General features: G+C 36.7%; 5 protein-coding genes across 10 annotated transcripts; 4 read left to right on the forward strand and 1 right to left on the reverse strand.

Moving 5' to 3' along the window:
- The first annotated feature begins 209 nt into the window (after window positions 1–209).
- Window positions 210–1,829, forward strand: LOC130512385 (40S ribosomal protein S14-2-like). Of its 4 annotated transcripts, none has more exons than XR_008945910.1 (6): window positions 210–687; window positions 777–837; window positions 916–954; window positions 1,032–1,080; window positions 1,159–1,328; window positions 1,417–1,829. XR_008945910.1 is itself a non-coding variant. In XM_057010318.1 (6 exons), the coding sequence occupies exons 2-6, from the start codon at window positions 793–795 to the stop codon at window positions 1,431–1,433; spliced, it is 294 nt and encodes a 97-aa protein (XP_056866298.1). In that variant the 5' UTR covers window positions 210–687; window positions 777–792; the 3' UTR covers window positions 1,434–1,829. The 4 variants fall into 4 exon arrangements, 1 of the variants encoding a protein (XP_056866298.1); XM_057010318.1 differs by having other exon boundaries at window positions 1,185–1,328; XR_008945909.1 differs by having other exon boundaries at window positions 916–1,080.
- Window positions 1,830–4,042: 2,213 nt separating this feature from the next.
- On the reverse strand, window positions 4,043–6,654 carry LOC108857019 (organic cation/carnitine transporter 7). 2 transcript variants are annotated; one of them, XM_018630937.2, is made up of 5 exons: window positions 6,485–6,654; window positions 6,060–6,336; window positions 5,726–5,963; window positions 5,102–5,648; window positions 4,043–4,693 (listed from the first exon to the last, which is right to left on the reverse strand). In XM_018630937.2, the coding sequence occupies exons 2-5, from the start codon at window positions 6,326–6,328 to the stop codon at window positions 4,239–4,241; spliced, it is 1,509 nt and encodes a 502-aa protein (XP_018486439.1). In that variant the 5' UTR covers window positions 6,329–6,336; window positions 6,485–6,654; the 3' UTR covers window positions 4,043–4,238. The 2 variants fall into 2 exon arrangements, with proteins under 2 accessions (XP_018486439.1, XP_018486440.1); XM_018630938.2 differs by having other exon boundaries at window positions 6,427–6,654.
- A 2,597-nt stretch (window positions 6,655–9,251) lies between these two features.
- LOC108856545 (myb family transcription factor PHL6) lies at window positions 9,252–12,032 on the forward strand. 2 transcript variants are annotated; one of them, XM_018630376.2, is made up of 8 exons: window positions 9,252–9,509; window positions 10,049–10,652; window positions 10,732–10,957; window positions 11,049–11,125; window positions 11,205–11,244; window positions 11,331–11,406; window positions 11,485–11,554; window positions 11,647–12,032. In XM_018630376.2, the coding sequence occupies exons 2-8, from the start codon at window positions 10,110–10,112 to the stop codon at window positions 11,908–11,910; spliced, it is 1,296 nt and encodes a 431-aa protein (XP_018485878.1). In that variant the 5' UTR covers window positions 9,252–9,509; window positions 10,049–10,109; the 3' UTR covers window positions 11,911–12,032. The 2 variants fall into 2 exon arrangements, with proteins under 2 accessions (XP_018485878.1, XP_018485879.1); XM_018630377.2 differs by having other exon boundaries at window positions 9,254–9,509; window positions 11,334–11,406.
- Window positions 12,033–12,110: 78 nt separating this feature from the next.
- LOC108856544 (uncharacterized) lies at window positions 12,111–14,616 on the forward strand. Its single transcript, XM_018630375.2, has 3 exons — window positions 12,111–12,268; window positions 12,571–14,136; window positions 14,252–14,616. Exons 2-3 carry the CDS (start codon window positions 12,603–12,605, stop codon window positions 14,488–14,490), a joined length of 1,773 nt encoding a protein of 590 aa, XP_018485877.1. The 5' UTR covers window positions 12,111–12,268; window positions 12,571–12,602; the 3' UTR covers window positions 14,491–14,616.
- A 1,140-nt stretch (window positions 14,617–15,756) lies between these two features.
- Window positions 15,757–19,537, forward strand: LOC108858936 (uncharacterized). The gene is made up of 13 exons (XM_056986625.1): window positions 15,757–15,964; window positions 16,669–16,784; window positions 16,880–16,916; window positions 17,019–17,087; window positions 17,173–17,289; window positions 17,371–17,520; window positions 17,608–17,745; window positions 17,818–18,308; window positions 18,379–18,478; window positions 18,560–18,619; window positions 18,696–18,788; window positions 18,883–19,002; window positions 19,082–19,537. Exons 2-13 carry the CDS (start codon window positions 16,729–16,731, stop codon window positions 19,409–19,411), a joined length of 1,761 nt encoding a protein of 586 aa, XP_056842605.1. The 5' UTR covers window positions 15,757–15,964; window positions 16,669–16,728; the 3' UTR covers window positions 19,412–19,537.
- Window positions 19,538–19,557: the final 20 nt, after the last annotated feature.

Consider the following 19,557-nt stretch of genomic DNA (forward strand, 5'->3'; position numbering starts at 1 on the left):
TTCAAATTACTACATTAAAAAATAACGTAAAATGAGAAGTAATTGACAATTATAAAGAAAAATTATGTAGACAAAAAAATCTATAATTTAAAAGGAAAAATCTTTAGAATCAGTCACAAGTTAATATTTTAAAATTTTTTTATCTATTTCTCAGACATGGATAATATCAAAAACAAGTGATCCATTAGCCACACTTATGTTTTAGACCACCTGCAACGGAGGATGTTAGCAAATCCTTAGCATCAATTCCTAAGCTAAATGGATTAAAAAAATATTAAAACAATTCCTGTAGCTAAGAATGAATCCTTAGCTAAGGGAATTAAGGATTTGATCCTTAACTCTTCTGCTCATCCATCTCGCTCTTTTCTCCCTGTTCAATTCTTCTTCCTCACTTCCCATTCACTTCCCAATTCTTCTTCGCATCCATAACCTCATTTAATTTCAACACAACTTCTCCTCTCTCTCTCCGTCAATACTCATCCTCTCTCTCGCGACGAGATCCTCTCTCTCCGTCACGTCGATACGATCTTCATCGAATCCAGAAACTTTCGTTCAAGTGATTGAAGGCTCTTACCACTGTTCCCCTTCCGCCAGAGCCATCGATATGGAATAGAAGCTTTGATTGAGATCAGTCCCAATCTCACAAACGATCTGAATGAGTAATTAAGTTGTTTCCAGGGCAAACGGGTAAACACTGATCTTTTTCCTATCTTTTATCTCAGTTCTAATTTGGCACTTGCATGAATTAAAAAATCAAACTTGTTGTTCTTGTCTAGTTCTGCTGTTTACGGGATGGGTAATACAAAAGTAATTGCGGCTGTTTATGGCACAAGAGAGGTACTCTATTACTCATTCTCTTAAGATTTGTGATGCTTTTATTTATCTGTGTTTAATTTCATATATGTTTCCGTTCAGATTCAATACAAAAGCCAACAAAAGAATGGTCATGTATTGGTATGTGTATGTTTGTGTATACTCTTCTTTGCATAAAGCTTTGCGAATTTGAAGTGCTTATGGATACGTCTCTGCAGGTACTCTGTGATGATTGCCTTCTCTTTTTGCTTCTTGATCTAGCTATAGGTTTGTGATCTGTTTAGTTTCTCTAGGCTGTCACTGCAGCGGTAGCTGATAAATAAATGGATATACTTTCTGATTTAGTGTCATGTCCTTGTTAACCTACGCAGCTATGCTTGCTGCACAAGACGTTGCTCAGAGATGCAAGGAGCTTGGAATCACCTCAATGCACGTGAAGCTCCGTGCCACTGGTCCTGGTGCTCAGTCTGCTCTCAGAGCTCTTGCCCGTTCTGGCATCAAAATTGGCCGCATTGGTAAAAGCTCGCATTAGCAACATCTAAGATCTTGGGCTTAACATGTTTTGAGCATTTCTAACAGTGTGTGCTTCGTTGTTGTTTGCAGAGGATGTTACTCCTTAGTGTCAAAATCTATCCAAGGCAAAAAAAGGGATGCTTAAGTTTCATGTTTTCTCTCTTCTCAGAACGGAACACGGCTTTTCTTCCGAGGCCAGCTCATTTGGGAGGCAATTATGGATGAGTTGTTGTCGATGGGCATGTCAGATGCGAAACAGGTTAGCATCCTCGTGAGCATCCTTGTTGGAAGGGATCATGCTGGTGGCAACGAGAAGATGAAGCAGTTGGTGCCTGGAATCTGTTTATTTACTTGTTTCCAGCCAAGTTTTGTTAGAGCATGTGGATCAGACGAGGTAACCTTTACTTGTTGTTGTCAAACAAAGTTACTTGGGACTTCTCTCAGACTTGTTTAAACATAAGAAATGAATATTGAATCATTGTTTAGTGTTGTCTTACTCTGTTCTTGTTCTTCATATGTTTAACAAAAAAAACTTTTTTTCTCCTAAAGATTCTTAAAAGGAATCCACCATTGGACTGCTTATTTTGCTAAGAATCCTTATCTATTCAATAAAAAAAAATACTAAAATAGTCTCTAAAGACTCCACAATGGAATCCACCATTGTGGATGCTCTTAGTGATTCACTAGATATTGACCCGTGCGACCACACGGATATTTATTTAGTGATTTATATATATCATACTCCTTCTGTTTTGATATGTAAGTAGTTTTAGAAAAAATGTTTATTTCACAACGTAAAATGTTTACATAATCCAAAGCACATTTTACATTTAGTACATATTGTGTGACCAATCAAATAATTCATACATATTTATTATTGGCTGAATTTATGTATTAAATGCTATTTTTTAAAAGTAAAAGTTTTTTTTAATATTCACACTTTTAACTAAAACTATTTACAAATAAAAACAGAGGGAGTATATTTTGTTATTGTATCGTATTATATATTCTTTATTAGATGTGTATTGCAGCAGTTATGTAACTATAAAAAGATTGGATGTACATATATATTAATATACTATGCTGGATCAAAATTATATTGACATTTTTCATATTTAATTGTATGATTGAAATGTATTATTAGTATATTATAAGTTTGGATCAAACTAAAAATAAGTTACAAATATTCTAAAAGCCCAATTGGACAGGATATAATTTGACCGGTCTATTTTAACAAATCATAGCAATAAAATTAATTTTATTTTCAAAACATGAAGCTGATATCGCTAGAATATTCTTGTTATAAAAAAATGATGATAATATTCCAAAAAAATAAATAATTAGAAAGTTTTAAACACAAGTGAATCACCTAATATATATGCAAAATACTTTATTCATAAGTTATAGTAGTAATAATTAATTTGTTTATATATGGTATACATATTATAACGCCAAAAACGTGGAAGCTAACTTTTAAAAACATATTACATAGTTTAGGTTTTTTCAATAGTTTTTTGAATATATATGTATTTTTAATTTGATTTAATTACATTTGACTAAATTTTATTTAAGGAAAATACATTAATTTAATTAGAAAAGACAAGTATTAAAATATGACATTCAATTTAATTACATTTAAATCAAATTTATTTAAGGAAAAAACATTAATCTAACTGAAAAAGACAAGCATTAAAATAGAAAACTCAATTTAATTCTCAGTGACATGAGAGTGTAATTAATTTTGAAAACTAATGGTATTTCTATATGTGTATTTCTGTTTTAATAAAATAGATAACGTCTTACAGATCTGAATCTGTGTTTGCTTGTTCAAAGGGTCAAGAATCATATGCTTATCAACCACACAATCTAGTGTCTCTTTTGACAGTCACAATCTATCTTTCTTTTCTTTTTATTCATCAAAGAAAATATGCAAATAATATGGATAAGGCAATCATTGACTTTCTTGTCTTCCTCCACAATCACACTCCCAAAACTTAAGGCCTATGTGGAGAAGGAGAAACCGACAAAGAAACAAAACTTGGAGATGCAGAAAGCTGAGAAAGCTTTTGATTGATGGGTGTAGTAATCTGCATTTTTTATTAATCACACTGCATGTAAAGACATATGAAGTAACATTATATAGTGTTTTTCATAACATCATCATCTTCTTCTTCTATCAAACCCTGAAGAGAGGGAGGCTAATGAATCAAATTGGCTAAACAGAGGCTTATCTAAAGGCCAAGAATAATAATCTGATTCAAACAAAAAAAAAGCAGAGCAAAGAAAAAAGCAGAATCTTTATAAGTAGGTAAGGACAAAGGATCTTTCTATATATGTAAAGTTACGTAGCAAGAAGCCAATACGTAGGTAAGAAGAAGACTTGTTACAGTAATTTTTCTAGTTTTGTTTTTTTTTTGGTTGGTTGTTGATAAATGATCATGAAAGAAGCAAGGACAACTTTGTTGATATAAATGATGATGCAACCAAAGTGAAAAGCTTTACCCTATCTTATGTTCTGTAAAGGGCAAAACTTTCACTACTAGAGCGTTATGATAATGACATGGGCATGTTTTTTTTTCCTTGGGGCTCAGGATAAACTTGTTTATCAATACTGTGATTATCACATGATATTTCTTCGTAATTTAACCTACATGATATCGCAAATAATTTCCCAGTTAACAATATAAATGTACCATAACATAAATAATCAAATCAATTTTCAAAAAGTCTCTTAGTGTATATATACTAAAAATGGAAATGTTACATTTTTCTCCATTAAATGTTCATTATACATCTCTATAGTTTGTTTTAAGGGTCTTTTGTTTTAACAAAGCAGTTTATACAGTATACTGCCGTGTACATGAGAATCGTATATCATGTTTCTACTCTACAGTGATCAAAAGAATTGTTGGCTATACGGAGGATGAAGAGGACTCTTTGGACGTAGAGATTGTATCCGTCAGTTCACGGCCACTGGTCTCAAAGGGGAAGAGACAAACGCAGATTCCTGAGACAAGAATCACAATCTCAAAGAGAAGAACAGCTATTGTCTGATGGCATCCATGAACCAATCCAACGGCCACTAGTGGACACAGTACTCCTCCTATTCTCCCCACCGAGCTCCCCACTCCTACACCGGTTGTTCTCACCACCGTTGGATATATCTCAGGAGCATATATGTAAACCACAGTGAATGCCGCTGAGATGCAGATACGGCCGCCGAAGAGAAGAGCGGTGGTTAAGGTTGGAGATTGATGAGTTAACAGAGGAAGAAGGAAGATGCAACACATGAATAGCATTGATGACATGGATGCTTTTCTTCCGAGCCTGTCCACCATTGCCGCTGATATAAGTAGTCCTGGAAACTCTGAGGAAAGCCAAACATGATCAAGAACCACAAGGGTCAGAGACTTTATTTTGTTAGGTTACAACTAGGCATTTATCCGGAACCGAAAATCCGAACAAAAAGAATATTTGTTATCCAAAATATTTAAAATTATCAGAATTATCCAAATTTTTATCTGAAAATCCAAAATAATCTGATACTTGATCTAAAAACCAATTATTTTAACTCTTTAACCAGAACTAACCGAAAAACCGGAACCAAATGAGATCAAAAATTACCTAAGATATTAGTCCGTTCCTAACTTTGTTACCTGAACCAAACTGAACCAAATTTTCTAAAAATTTGAATGGATCCTAAACCTCTAGAACCAATGAACCAAAACGAGAACCAAGCTAATTAGAACCGATGAAATAAGTATGTTCAATGTACCTGCAAAACTGGCGATGAAAACATCTCTGTAGTTGACATCATTTGAAGAATGTGTTAACCCTTTTTCACTTGGATAGCAACTGTTTTGAGAAATTTTGAGCTCGGTGGTGAGAAGGACAACACCGTAGTAAGCAAAGGCGTTTCCAAAGAACACAACCCATAGTAGCAAAGTGCGTTTGATTAGCTCTGGAGATAGAAGAACTAGTAACGGTCCCTTGTTGTCAGATTTCAGTACAATCTTGGACACAGGAGGAGGAGGAGCTTCTTCGACTTCTTCACCAGGCTTGAGAAGATGAGTGCTTTCTGTTGGAAGGTGTATAGTCTCTTCCATCTCCGTTTCCATCTCTGTAGCGAGTACACCCTTAGGTAGTTGTGTTCCGTTAGTTCTCGCAATCATCTCCAATATGGAAAGAGCTTCAGCTTTCCGTCCTTGTAGGATTAAGTAACGAGGAGACTCAGGCGTCCACTTATAGAACATGAGAAGCAACGATGACGGTATAGATGAGAGTGCAAGTAACCACCTCCAACCCAAACTTGGCATGATTAACTGCAAACAAAAAGATTATCATCATCATCATGTTGCTAGCCTCCAAAGTATATGATGAAAGCTGAGAAAAGAAGTACCCAAGCGAGGGAAGCCTCGAAGATGGTTCCAACGGTCCAGAAACCTGAGAAAATAACCATCCAAGTCCCTCGGTTTGGTGCAGGGATGAATTCAAGATACCAGGAGACGAGAACAGGACCTCCTCCCAATCCGAGACCAACAAAACAGCGGAGAACGATCAACCACGTGTAGTTTGGTGCAAATGCGCTCAAGAAACCAGCTATGAAAGTCACCACCGCAGTTATGATAAACCCTTTCCTGATAAAAGATAAAAGCACAAACATCAAATCAAATGAAGCTGCTGCAGAAGAGAAAATTTATATAACCTAACAAGCTTCAGGGTAAGTTAGTTACCTGCGGCCATGTTTGTCAGCAACAATACCCCAAGAGTAAGCTCCAACGAGCATACCAGCAAAAACGACGCTAGTTATCAAGCTTTCCTCTCGTGAAGAGAGATTCCAAAGCGATTGAACAGCAGGTCCAACGAAAGAGAGGAGCATCATCTCCATAGCTTCTGCAACCATACCCATTCCAGCGTAAGCAAGGACGCAGAGTTGAAACTTCCCAAACCCCATCTCCACGAGTGCTTCGTCCACTGTGAAACTACGGTTCCCATCTTCCATCTCAGAATCTGTAAGATAAAAATGTAAACTTTCGACCTCATTATCGTCCAAGATCGAAGAACGGATTCTAATGCTAAAATCGAATTCGGGGTTATTACAATGCTCCAGCGTAACCAGATCGAATCATAAAGTCATGAACTTTGGCAGAGAACGAACCTCAACGACGTTGAGCTTGAAGACAAATTGAAGATCCTATCTTCGAGGAGAATGAAAAAAATAAAAATAAGAATGGTCAAGAGAATTCAAAAAGTCAACGCCATTAATGAACGAAAACGAAGCATAGACATATGTGGAAGTCCCATGTCTGGTCGTCTTGTCCGAACGCTGAGCGAAGATTTTGACCCGACTTTGAGCCTCCGTTGATGATTCCATTGACCGGACTTTTTTAGTTTGGGCCTTTTCTGATTGGCCCATATGTTCATGGACTATATTATAAGGCCCAAATGGTTAAACGTGTGATCAGACAACAGTACAAGCTTAATAATTGAGCAATTAGTGGACCCAAACTCGTGAACCATTCGAAAGCGAAACATATGACAAAAGTAGGCAGCCCATGTTTGTATTGGCAAATACAAACTCAGAATTGATTTTTTAAACCTTTAGTGAATATACACTTTATTTTTTATACAAATGCAAATTAAAAAAACAAGTATGATGAGATTCGAGTTTTAGGGATAGAGAATGTGCTAAAGTGATTGAATATGCCCCCACCAATCAATTAATACTTAAAAACACATTTAAAATTATATATGTTTGTCAATTATAAAAATTACATATGTTGGGAAATGAAATTTAAATTATATTGGGATCGAGACATTCTACCACTTGATGCATCCAGAGCCTCTAACACGACTATTATTCACTTCCCACTCCATCTTCTTCTTTTTTTTTGTCAGCCTTCCCACTCCATCTATTTTTGATTTTTAAAACAAACAAATTAAAAAAAAAACTTTTTTTTGAAAAAGACAAATTAAAAACTTGTATTTCTAGATTGGAATATATTCGTTTCGTTTTCAGACCATTTCTGGTTTTATATACATATATGCAGAAAACAAAATATGATCTGAAATTTTCAAACTTATACAAATTCCAGCAAAGTTATGGGACTGTAATATAATTTGTTAAAGCCGTCCAGCTGATAAAGATGGAGCCATGCTTTAAATTTTTGAATTGTTGATAAACCGAAAGCGAAGTCCTTGTTTGGTTTTAATATTTCAGTTGAATTTATAAAATGTAGTTTTCTTATTTCCAAGCTTCATGCGACCTTGTTTGTCTTCCAAAGTTACAAGAAAGGAAAAAATACAAGATACTAATTAAAGCTTAATATATTGGAATAACTGGATGAAGAAAACGTACCCCCCCCCTCATAATAATTCAATTCATTTAGAAATAAAACTATACAACTCCAAAGATAAAAAGCAATAGATGAGCTCATTCTCTATAGTCCATAATGAGCATTCAATTATAATTATCTTTGTTATACGGTAAAGACTAGAAGACAAACAAGAGTGGACCAATCTGTGTGGTTTAGATATGGCTCCCTTCGATCCAAGTCCAACTCATGGATGATGCATGCTACTTTCTCTTTCCTTTTGGAAGTCCAATGATTATTAATTTTGCCACTAAAAAAACCATCTCCTTATTACTCTACTACACCACAGATCCATCATTATCAGTTTGGCCCATTCAAACTCCATTATTCGTCTCTATATCAACTATTCTTTAATTTGTTTGTTCAACATCTTTTTTTCTTTCTGTAACACGTTTGTTCTAACATCTTTTCTTAAGAAATTAACAGCATACTTGATACCTTTTACTATGGTTATTAACCATAAATATCCCAGATCTGAAGGGCATAGATTAATCCTTAATAGAAGGTGTTATACATTGATAAATTATTTTCTGGATATTCAAATAGACCCGAAATAAAAAATCTATATCCATACGAATATCTAAATTATATACGATGAAGCTTCTGTATAACCTAGATTATACTGAATAACCCATAAAACATTTCAGTTCATCTATATATTTAACTTCACATAAATAGTAGTATAGATGGCACTTTTTCCAATCTACTATTGTTTTTATTGAAATATTTTTTTTCTTTTTATATTAAGGAAAATCTTATAAGAAATTGTAAATAGTTTTAACAATATTTTTTTTTGCTAAAATTTGGTGCAATAATTTTAATAATATTGCAATACAAGAAATAAAGCCCAACAAAAGAAAGCAGATATCAATCAGAAACTCCAACTTTGTGTTAAAGCTATATAGTTTTTTAAAAAATTAATTACTATATAGTTTTGTCCAAATCAAATACTATATAGTTTTTCTAAATCAACTACTATATAGTTCTTTGAACAAATACGAGATAGTTTAATTTAATACTCCCTCTGTTTCAAATTAGATGATGTTTTGAAGAGTTTTGATGTTTCAAAATACATGATGTTTTGGTATTTTTATATTAGTTTTAGTTTATTGAAGATTGTGTAGCCAATGATGTTTTTATAGTTCTTTTGATGATTGATTGAATTAGTTTTTTATTTATATTTTAAATGATACATTCTAGGTAAAAGTGTATGTTTTAATTCTTGTGCATTAATCAAAACATCAACTATTTTGAAACAGAGGGAGTACTAAACAAATACCACTAGGTTAGAAAAATACTAGACAAATACCACTAGCTTAGAAAAATAATGATTAGGAAGATGATTAACAAGAGAAAACATGGTACGGTATGACGTCATCAAATTACAAAAGGAAACTAAAAATAAAATAGAACGGCGTGTGGCAATCCGCACACAACCACTTGGATCCTACGTGGGAGACTTAACAAACGGTTTCAGTTAGTACGTGAGTCACACGTGAAGTAAAGAGGGCGTGGTGATGAGAAAGAAGGTCCAGTGATGTGAGGAGGAGACCAATCAAGAAGTACAACACTTCCTCCCCCTCGATGGCTATTCGTAAGCCTCCGTAGCCAAATCTGCTTTGTCTCCTTCCTTTCAAGCCTTCTCTCTTCCTTCTTTTGCTTTCTGATTCAGATAAAACTTCAAGTTTTCGTCTGATGTCACATTTGGTGATTCACGAGGGGATCACTTCTCGAAAGTGCTGAGCTTTTGATTTCTTTGAAAGCAGGAGTTACGAAAAAAAAAAGTAGAAGACTTTATCATCCTGTCAGGTCCGTTTCTGTTCCTCTGTTCTTTAGTTTTAAAAAAAAACTGATTTTTTTTTGTTTTTGTCTCTGACTGCCTCGTACTACTTCTTTAGTCTTCTTTCTCCAAACTCCTTCGTCTTGCATTTTGAGTTTATGTGTCCGTTTGTCTCTCTTTTCGTTCCGACCAGAGAGTGTGTCTTTTTTTCAGACCTGATCCGCTTTATCTCTCTGCAAGCTTTAAAAGTTTCATGTGTCGGTTGTGCCGTTTTGCATCCACTCAATATCTGAAAATCTGGTTAAGTCCTCATTCTAGGATGTGTAGGGTAAAACTCAAAAATCCATGTAATTTTACTAGTTCAGTTCTAACCGTTTTTCTCCACAACAAACATGTCAAAACTTGTTGTAATGTTTGCTTGAATTTAGTCAAAAAAAAAAATAAATAAGAAAAGGAACACTGGATGGATGCTTCTATTTCGATTCCAAAGTTCTATATGCCTTTTTTTTTTCTGGAAGTTAACTTAAACAAACTGATTCAACCCTTGTCACTAATGTTTGATCCTCAGCGACTTCATGGCCAGCTGCAACTTTTTGGCTAGAGACAATCATTGATTCGTGTAAGAAATCATGAACAGGCATAGGCTTGTGTCAACGTCACAAGCTTGCTCCTCTTCTCTATCTCCTCCTGTCCATAACTTTCTAAATGTCCAGCCTGAAAACCCAAAATCTCCTTTCATACGCTCACATTCTCCAGATTCACCTGGTCAGCTATGGCCGCCAAAGAACAGTTCTCAGGGCACGTTCTCGCGGTCTTCCACCTTCTGCACCAATCTCTACGTGTCATCATCTTCAAGCTCTGAGGCTCAGAAACATCTAGGAAACACTCTTCCCTTCCTCCCTGATCCTTCTTCTAACGGCCAGCGTGCTTCTGCTGTGGAGGAGTCTGCAAGATCTCCATCTATCTTCAGTGAGGATTTGAGCAATGCATTTGATGGGGACAATGTCAGAGACTTCTTTAATCTCTCTGGAGATGCTTCTTCTGATAGAGGCTTTCATGATCTTGACTGTTCAAATGACAGCTACTGCTTATCAGATCAAATGGAGTTGCAGTTCTTGTCTGATGAACTTGAGCTGGCCATTACAGACCGCTCTGAAACTCCCAGGCTCGATGTAAGTTTAACTTCGGTCTCTCCATCTCTTTATGTGTTTGGCACCACTTATGGGACTTAGTTTTGGTTGAAAAAATCAGGAGATCTATGAAACGCCATTGCCTTCATTATCAAATCCAGTGACCGGACTGAGTCAAAGCCAAAGATGCGTCGTCACTGGAGCAGTGACCATTGAGGCAGTTTCATCTCACCCTTCTCCAGGTTCAGCAGCAGCAGCAGCATCAAACCACAAGCCGAGAATGAGATGGACTGCTGAGCTCCACGACAGTTTCTTGAAGTCTGTGGACAAGCTTGAAGGCCCTGAAAGTGAGTTTTGGGATTTTAAGCTTTGTTTTTTATTTCAACCAGAATCTGCTGATAATAACACTTAACCCCTATGTTGCTTCCAAACATGTAGAGGCCACTCCCAAGGCTGTACTGAAGCTCATGAATGTTGAAGGCTTAACGATCTACCATGTAAAAAGCCACTTACAGGTACTTAATCAGTTTGGGTTTGTCCAAGTTTTCAAGTAGTTTAGCTGAATATCTCTGAAAACGAATCATGAACTTGCAGAAGTATAGACTAGCCAAGCATATTCCAGAGAAAAAAGAAGGTAAAGCTTCCAAGTTTTTTAATTGTGATTATTACTTGCACAGATTCTATATTCCATCATAACTACTGACCTTTTATTTTCCTCAGCAGAGAAAAGGAATGTTAACACAGAAGAGAAGAAACTGGCTTTGAGTAATAGTGAAGCTGATGAGAGAAAGAAAGGGTGAGGCATTGTGTTTTCTTGCACTGTGGCTTTAACATTATTATCACTTGAAGTGATTCTCTTCTTCCATGGACAAAGGGCAATGCAGTTAACTGAAGCTCTGCGTATGCAAATGGAAGTTCAAAAACAATTGCATGAACAGCTCGAGGTACTAATACAGATTACACTTTTAAGTTCAGCAAAAGAATAATTGGAGATTTTGTTAGTATAACCAATCTTGTGAACTGATAAAACGTGCAGGTGCAACGGGTGCTTCAGCTAAGAATAGAAGAGCATGCTAAGTACTTGGAAAAGATGTTGGAAGAACAACGCAAAACCGGAATGCTTATGTCTTCTTCTTCTTCTTCTCAGACATCAGATTGTCAAAAAAACATGTCTAAAAACGAAGAGTCTCTGCCTCAGACAAAGAACATAGCTTCTGAAACCGAAGAAGACAAATGTGAATCCCCTCAGAAACGTCGCAGGGTTGAGAACAACACTGAATCTGAAGATCCTGAGAGATAGCAAGTGGTGTTGTCACTCAAAAATAGATGTTTGTAATGTAGATCTTTTTCGGACACGTGTTAAAGTGTTCCCTTACATTTGCTTGCTGAATTCAACTTGTTTAATTATTCTTTTAAGTCTAATTTCAAGGTAAACATATTGCAATATCAAAAGGGTGATTAAGAAGCCTAGAAAGAGAGGGAGGTTACTATAAATAGACGAGACCTTCATTAATTACAATTATCTAACAGAGACAGAGCAAGTTTTCCGCTTTCACTCTCTAGGGAACAAGGGTTTTGTTTCTCTTCTGGGTCTTGTCTTGTCGTCTCCTGTTATCCCCACTCGGCGCGTAGACTCGCTTTGACTCAGCCACACTCAGGTAACCTCTCGTTGCCATTTATACAAAAAAAGTTGTTGGCTTTGATCTTCTTTTATCACTTAAAAGAGACAAGCTTGAGCATTAGGCATGATTTTTTCATCTTTGTAAAGCTTAAAGTTTCCTTCTTTACTCTCCATGAACATGCAAGATATCAATCGCTGTGAGATCAAGTTCGGGATTCAAAGTTTTGATTTTGATGCATGTTTTTGTTTTGTTTCACAAACTGTTGTGACTTTGTGAGAATCGTAACATGCTTTTATTAAGTCTGATTCTCTCTCTCTCTCTGTGTTTTATGATTTTAGTGTGGACGAATCTTTGAAAGGCTGATACTTCCATGGATATTCATGAGCATGGAGTTTGGGTAAACAAGAAGAGAAGGCGGGTTCAATGCAAACACTGTGGAAAAGAAATGTCTGGCTTGCAACATCTGAAATGTCACTTGGCTGGTGTAGGTCCAGATGTGACTCCCTGTGAACATGTTACATCTACTGTTAGAGAGTGGTTTCGAGGAGATGTGGTTACAATGGAGAAAGCTAATGCTCATAAGCATCAAGGAAGCCAAGATTCACCCGGAGGAAGTGTCTCTCCTACAGCTGTGGAGGCTAACCAAATGGTTTTGTTGCCAAACAAGTCCCAAGAGTGGATTGGTCAGTGCTCTTCCTATGCAAGCTTTTTCGATTTTTCAGCTGTGGATTCATCAGGCTTTAGAGAGATGATGATGATGACTGCAAGTGATGGTACTCTTCCTGATTCCCATGATTTAAAAGGATGGATGCTTCAGGAAGCGTTGGGAGAAGTGGAAGAGTATGTGAAGAAGATCAAAGATTCATGGGCGGTCACAGGTTGCAGCATCTTGTTGGAAGCTTGGGTTGACAGTAGAGGCCGTGATCTTGTTACTTTCCTTGCGGACTGTCCGGCTGGTCCGGTGTATCTAACATCTTTAGATGTCTCTGACATAAAACACGAGATCAACGCTTTGATATCTCTAGTGGATGGGCTTGTTGATGAAGTTGGAGTGCAGAACGTGGTCCAGATTGTTGCATGCTCAGCTTCTGGTTGGGTTGGTGAATTAGGAGAGTCTTATGCGAGTAACAAGAAGGGAGCGTTCTGGTCTGTGAGTGTATCTCACTGCTTTGAGCTTATGTTGTTGAAGATTGGAGAGATAGATTCACTTGGATACATTGTTGACGCTGTCAATGTGATTACAGATTTCATCAACAACAATCCATTGGTTTTGAAGCTTGTCAGAGATCAAGATCACAGTCTCTCAATAGACATGACTGCCTCCTCAGAGTTTGAGTTTTTCTTGCCGTACTTAACTCTAGAGAGTATTTTCAGGGTCAAGAACGAATTGGCAGCCATGTTTCTTTTATCTGATTGTAACAACGAAGAAGACATAAGAGTCTCCAAGTTGGTGAATGATACAACTTTCTGGAAAGCTGTTGACAAAGTTCTGAAATGCACATCTCCTCTGATTCACGGTCTACTCTGGTTCTCTAAGCCCAACAATCAGCATGTTGGGAATATCTATGAAACTATGGATGTCATAAAGGAGATAATCGCCAGGGAATTCAATAACAAGGAATCATGTTATGAGCCGTTGTGGGATGTGATTGATGATGTCTGGAACAAGCACCTTCACAGTCCTCTTCATGCTGCTGGTTACTTCCTGAACCCGGCTACTTTCTACTCGGATGATTTCCATCTTGATTCAGAAGTAGCCTCCGGTCTTTGCGCTTCTCTGGTTCATGTAGTAAAAGAAAGTGACATTCAAGTTAAAGTTGCTACTCAGCTTGACATATACAGAGTTGGTGATGACTGTTTTAACGAGGCCAGTCAAGCTGATCAGATCACTGGAATCACTCCAGGTGTGTGTGAACCTCTTGAGTTTTCATATGTAGTTGTATTGTTTTGCAGACACTTGCGTTCTTGGAATCAGTTAGTGACAAAAGAGTTTTGTCATTTTTGATTCTCTCTTTGCAGCTGAGTGGTGGGCTCAAAAGGCGAGCAATCACCCAGAACTGCAGAGTTTCGCCATTAAGATTCTGAGCCAGACATGTGAAGGTGCTTCAAGGTACAAACTACAGAGTAAATTAGCAGAGAAGCTGGTGCTCACTGAAGGAATGACCAGTTTTGAGCAAGAGCGGCTTGAAGATTTGGCGTTTGTTCATTACAATCTTCATCTCAAAAGCTGCAAAGCCAAACTAAGTGAAGAGCAGTGAAGAGATTGTGCTGCAGGATAGTTATATATATATAGACTGGCATGTTCAGCTTTTGTCTTTTTTTTTCTCAAGGTGCAAATAACAGTTATGTAGTTTGTATGTTCATGAAATCCACTTTTTGAATCACCGCTGGTGAATGAAACAACAGATTTGGTGCAGTATTAATTATCTGATCACGCAGCACAATGATCAACTTTAGTCTTTTTAATATATCTTTCTTCTTAATCGAACTTGGCATGACAAGAGCTACACTGATAACTTCAACCCAGAACATTGCCATATGCGTTCGAAGCGTTAAGAGTTGGGAGATAACTTGGCAGTAGTTGGACAGGATAAGACGAATTATCTGTGTTATCTACAGTGTGTTAGAGCAACATGACAAGGTCATGAAGCAGAAGCAATCCCAGAGCTCCCAGAGCTATGGTGTTTGAAGTTTTCATAGGTATCTTAAGTTCGTTACAACAATCTTCATCTACAAAAGCCACACTAAGAAAAGAACACTCAACATATTGTCTTAGCAGATGGCTTGGCTTTTAGTCAATGCGTAGATTTTTATTTATGTAGTTTGTATAATTCACTCACGCAAAACAATGATCAAGTCTTTTTTTTTGTTCTACTTGAAACTATACGTATTTTTCTAGTGTGAAGATTTGGAATAGTATACACAAGAATCCAACAGATTTAAGCCAAAAATATCGTATGAACACTAGACTAGACAATTATTTCAACACAAAGTTGTTCTCTACTCGTTGGCTTTCAAATTTCAAATATGAAACTCTACAAAAATCTTGAAATATTGTTATAAATTGTCAACAAGAAAACAAAAACTCAGTAAAGAGAATCAGGCTCCAGTCCACTAGCCCCTGACCAGAAAGCGACAGAAAAAAAAATTACTTAAACATGTATTCTTGCATGTGACAATGCATCAGTATTTTTTTTTTGTGATTTTCTCAAGATATTTTTAAGTTTCCTCTCTTCTTTTTAGTTTAATTCACTTTTTCTTTGCAACTATTGAGAGAAAAAGACATGAAATTGCAAGTGCCCGTGTAAATTGAAAGTAGTGTGTTGCAGATTCTCTCCTCTGTTCTGTTCAACTGTACCTTTGTCTTGTTGTACACTCTGCCCAATTACCAACTCATTATTTAATTCATTATTTGGTAATAATAAGAAAGAGTAGACCTTTTTTGAGATAGCATTTAATGTTGACTCACAATAGAGAATTTTCTTTTGAAATTCAAATTGAGAAACTTTTTAAGATTGGAAAATAAATAGAAGTCGGAAAAGTAAATAGAAGTGTGACACCTAGTTGTACCATTAAGTCAGACAGATATATTTCTGTGAGAGAATCTAGTAGCGCTTTCAGAAGAAGCTCGGGGTTTTGTTTCTTGAATCACATCGCTCTTCTTCTTCTTCTTCTCTCTGATTCTTCACTGTTCTCTTGCAGCCATTTTAAGAAGTAGAAGAAACATAAAAGGTTTGCTTTTGTTCCCACTGTTCCTCTTTTCTTGTTTGAATTTAGTTTTTGTTGTAGAAATTTGGTTACACTCTCTGATTAAAAGTTTCAATCCTTTTTTCTTTGTTCTGGCCATTGACTTCGGTATATTCTTAAAAGTCAATTTGAAAGATATGTTCTTTCGGAGACCAGTTGATATCTTTTGGGGATAAGGTCTTTAGCCTCAGTCTTCTCTTTTTCATCAAAGTTATTTATCTTCTTTATAAGGCTACAGTAGATTAGATTACAATAAGACAATCAAACAGACATTCTTTAAAACTCAACCATATATTGAATTTGCATTTTCAAATATTGCATCTTTTGGTTACTTTTAGCTGTTTCTTGAGCTATCTTGAACCAACAACTGCTTAACCTTTCAATGTGAATTTTTGACCATGTGATACGTTTGGCTGTCTGGTCGTTTTTTTTTTTTGAAAACGACATGCTCCTGTGATTATTTTCTGTATTATAAATGAGATTTGTCCTTATTAGATGTTCACAGGTGTAACAGTGTTTCTCTTGCCTCTTCATCATGTAGTTGGACTACATGTGCTGAGAAAAATCCATAACCAAATCTCCGTTATTTGATTAATGTCTTGTGCTTAGTAGACAACTCACTTTGGTCTTTTTCTTTCCTCCAAGATGTTATCTTATCTCATTTATTATGTGAATCTAATTTTGTGCAGGGATTATATCATTTAAGTCTTATGTACTTTGAGAGAAGAACCTGAAATATATTTGCTGTTATGGTAGTAACTGCCAAACTCCAGACCCTTAGGATGCATCAACTTTTGAAATCCAAGTAAGAATCATCATTTCTTTTTTTTTCTATGTATCTTCAACTTCTGTATTTTGTTTCCAATTCTCCTTACTAAATTGACTTGAATGTTTCAACAGATCCAATTCATTATGGGGCACAGGAATCAAGTCAGATGTATGAACTTACACTAAGTCCGGGATTTTACATGTTGAGTGAAGTTTATGCAGTCTTTAAACAGCACTAAGAGCTTTGCTATCGTGTATAATTTGTTTACAGGGCATAGAAAGTTGTCAAGAGTCTACAAGTGGAGAATCTTTTTCATATAGATACCAACTTGAAGAGGATGTGAGCTTCTGAACTCAAAAATAGTCTCCATTTCTCTAATTAGTTGCAGTGTTTTATAATTCTAAAAGAAGGTTTTATGTTACAGGTAAAAAGATTGCAACTTCAACTCCAAGAAGAAGTGGAGTTGCATACTTTTTTAGAGAGCCTCATGGAGAAAGATCCTTGGGAGCTATCTTCTTCTTGTAGTGTTGTCCCACATCCTGTATGTTTCCTAATACTACTGTGATTGATTTTTCGAAGTTACCATTTTGTTTGGCTGATTGATTCTGAAAATTTGGGGCAGGCTCAAGAACTTCTTTCCAGTATAGCCACGCTAGAGACTGCAGTCACGAAGCTCGAGCAAGAAATGATGTCATTGAATTTCCAACTTAGCCAAGAACGAAACGAGAGAAGACTAGCTGAATATCATTTGACACATTCTGCTTCTCCACCAGTATGCATCTCCTTTGTTATTCATCACTGTCTTTGTTTTTTTTAATTGTAATCTATATTGGTGTATAACTATGTCCTAGTTATGCAGAATTCTTCTTCTTCTTCCTTGAGATATTTGGATTCTGAATTACATCAATCAGCAGAAGACAGTCCACGTCAAGACCAAACAGTCCAAAAGCAAGAATCTTCTTCTGAGTCATCATCTCAGGCAGAATCAACCGTTGAGGTATGAACTCATATTCCAACCCTTAGGATACGAATAGCAATTGTATCTGACATTGTTTGCTTACTAAACCAGAAATCATTGGACTCAAGTAATGATTTTCTTGAGAAGAAGCTAATGAGGAAGACAAACGCTAGGAAGCTACCTAGAGGAATGCCACCTAAGTTCATGTGGGATCATCCTAATCTGCTATCTGAAGAAATGGTGAGATGTATGAAGAACATCTTCATGTCTCTTGCTGATCCGACAGCAACTTCGAAAGCATCCTCAAACGAGAGCCAGCTCTCACCGGTGTCAGTATCACCACGAGGGCATCTATCAAGCTCATCTTCCTGGTGGCCTTCAACAGAACGGTCAATGATCTCTTCATGGGTGCAAAGCCCCCAGATAGATATCCAAAAGAACACTGATGTCTTGGCCACAGGACAAGTCTTTGATCCTTATAGAGTTCGTGGGAAGTTAAGCTGGGCAGAGATTGGAAACTACAGTTTGGCGTCCGAGGTTTCTTGGATGTCTGTTGGGAAGAAACAGTTGGAATATGCTTCTGGCGCCCTGAGGAAGTTCAGGTATTGGAGTTACTCTAACGGTTTTGTAATAAGACTCAAAATAAATAATCATGGCTGGTTCTGTGAATAGGACACTAGTGGAGCAACTTGCTAGAGTGAACCCAATTCATTTGAGCTGCAATGAGAAGCTAGCTTTCTGGATTAACCTTTACAACGCATTGATCATGCATGTTAGTTTCTTCTTTTTTTCTCTTCTAGTTATCAAGAACCATTCTGAATGTTTTATGAGAGTTGTGGTTTTTTAAATGCAGGCGTATTTGGCTTATGGTGTCCCGAAAAGCGACTTGAAACTCTTCTCCTTGATGCAAAAGGTTACATTATCACTTGTGACATGCTTGGTTTTGTTCTTTGTTGTCTTATCTTATTCTTGTATGTTTTGCTCCACAGGCTGCTTATACTGTTGGAGGGCATTCATATACTGCGGCGGCAATGGAGTATGTGATACTGAAGATGAAACCTCCTACGCACAGGCCACAAATTGTATATAAAGCTTTTATACTCATCTTCATAGTTCTTCTTTTGTTTGTCTTTTTCTGAATATCAGATAACATTTACTCTATTTTCTGATGTGTAGGCTCTGCTTCTTGCCATCCACAAACTGAAAGTATCAGAAGAACAACGCAAGGCAAGCATCGATACACATGAACCTCTTCTCGCCTTTGCCCTAAGCTGTGGAATGTACTCTTCCCCTGCGGTAAGTAACTAAGCAAACTATCTTTCTCCTTTTATTTGGCTTTAAACTATGGAATGTGAACTCATGCATCTCGTTGCAGGTGAGGATCTACACAGCCAAAGGAGTGAAGGAAGAGCTACTAGAAGCTCAAAGGGAGTTCATACAAGCATCTGTAGGGCTGAGCAGCAAAGGGAAGCTCTTGGTACCCAAAATGGTCCATTGTTACGCCAAGAGTTTGGTGGAGGATTCGAACTTGGGGGTGTGGATAGCGAAGTACCTCCCGCCACATCAAGCAGCTTTTGTGGAACAGTGCATCTCTCAGAGAAGACAAAGCCTTCTTGCCTCACGTAACTGTGGAATACTCCCCTTTGATTCTCGTTTTAGATATCTGTTTCTCCCCGACGACAACAACAACAACTCGTCTAAGTAATAACCTTTTAAAAGCTCTGTTTTGTCTGTAAAAAGCCTGTTTGACTTCATAAGAACCAAGAGCCATTAGGAGCCGTGTTCAGCAACATGATCATATTATTATTCCCAGCTTTAGTTTTGGAGCTTATCAGTGTACATTTAAAAAAT

This window comes from Raphanus sativus, chromosome 5 (genome assembly GCF_000801105.2).
Source record: "Raphanus sativus cultivar WK10039 chromosome 5, ASM80110v3, whole genome shotgun sequence".
NCBI lineage: Eukaryota > Viridiplantae > Streptophyta > Magnoliopsida > Brassicales > Brassicaceae > Raphanus > Raphanus sativus.

Coding starts and splice junctions, on each gene's coding strand:
- LOC108856545 (XM_018630376.2), top strand. CDS start 10,110: ATGAACAGGCATAGGCTTGTGTCAACGTCACAAGCTTGCTCCTCTTCT. Junction 11,126..11,204: donor ATGTAAAAAGCCACTTACAG/GTACTTAATCAG, acceptor ATGAACTTGCAG/AAGTATAGACTAGCCAAGCA. Junction 11,407..11,484: donor GCTGATGAGAGAAAGAAAGG/GTGAGGCATTGT, acceptor CCATGGACAAAG/GGCAATGCAGTTAACTGAAG.
- LOC108856544 (XM_018630375.2), top strand. CDS start 12,603: ATGGATATTCATGAGCATGGAGTTTGGGTAAACAAGAAGAGAAGGCGG. Junction 14,137..14,251: donor GATCACTGGAATCACTCCAG/GTGTGTGTGAAC, acceptor CTCTCTTTGCAG/CTGAGTGGTGGGCTCAAAAG.
- LOC108858936 (XM_056986625.1), top strand. CDS start 16,729: ATGGTAGTAACTGCCAAACTCCAGACCCTTAGGATGCATCAACTTTTG. Junction 17,521..17,607: donor CACATTCTGCTTCTCCACCA/GTATGCATCTCC, acceptor CTAGTTATGCAG/AATTCTTCTTCTTCTTCCTT. Junction 18,620..18,695: donor TCTTCTCCTTGATGCAAAAG/GTTACATTATCA, acceptor TTTGCTCCACAG/GCTGCTTATACTGTTGGAGG.
- LOC108857019 (XM_018630937.2), bottom strand. CDS start 6,328: ATGGAAGATGGGAACCGTAGTTTCACAGTGGACGAAGCACTCGTGGAG. Junction 5,649..5,725: donor TCGAGGCTTCCCTCGCTTGG/GTACTTCTTTTC, acceptor TTTTGTTTGCAG/TTAATCATGCCAAGTTTGGG. Junction 4,694..5,101: donor TTTCATCGCCAGTTTTGCAG/GTACATTGAACA, acceptor GGCTTTCCTCAG/AGTTTCCAGGACTACTTATA.
- LOC130512385 (XM_057010318.1), top strand. CDS start 793: ATGGGTAATACAAAAGTAATTGCGGCTGTTTATGGCACAAGAGAG. Junction 838..915: donor CTGTTTATGGCACAAGAGAG/GTACTCTATTAC, acceptor GTTTCCGTTCAG/ATTCAATACAAAAGCCAACA. Junction 955..1,031: donor AAAAGAATGGTCATGTATTG/GTATGTGTATGT, acceptor ACGTCTCTGCAG/GTACTCTGTGATGATTGCCT.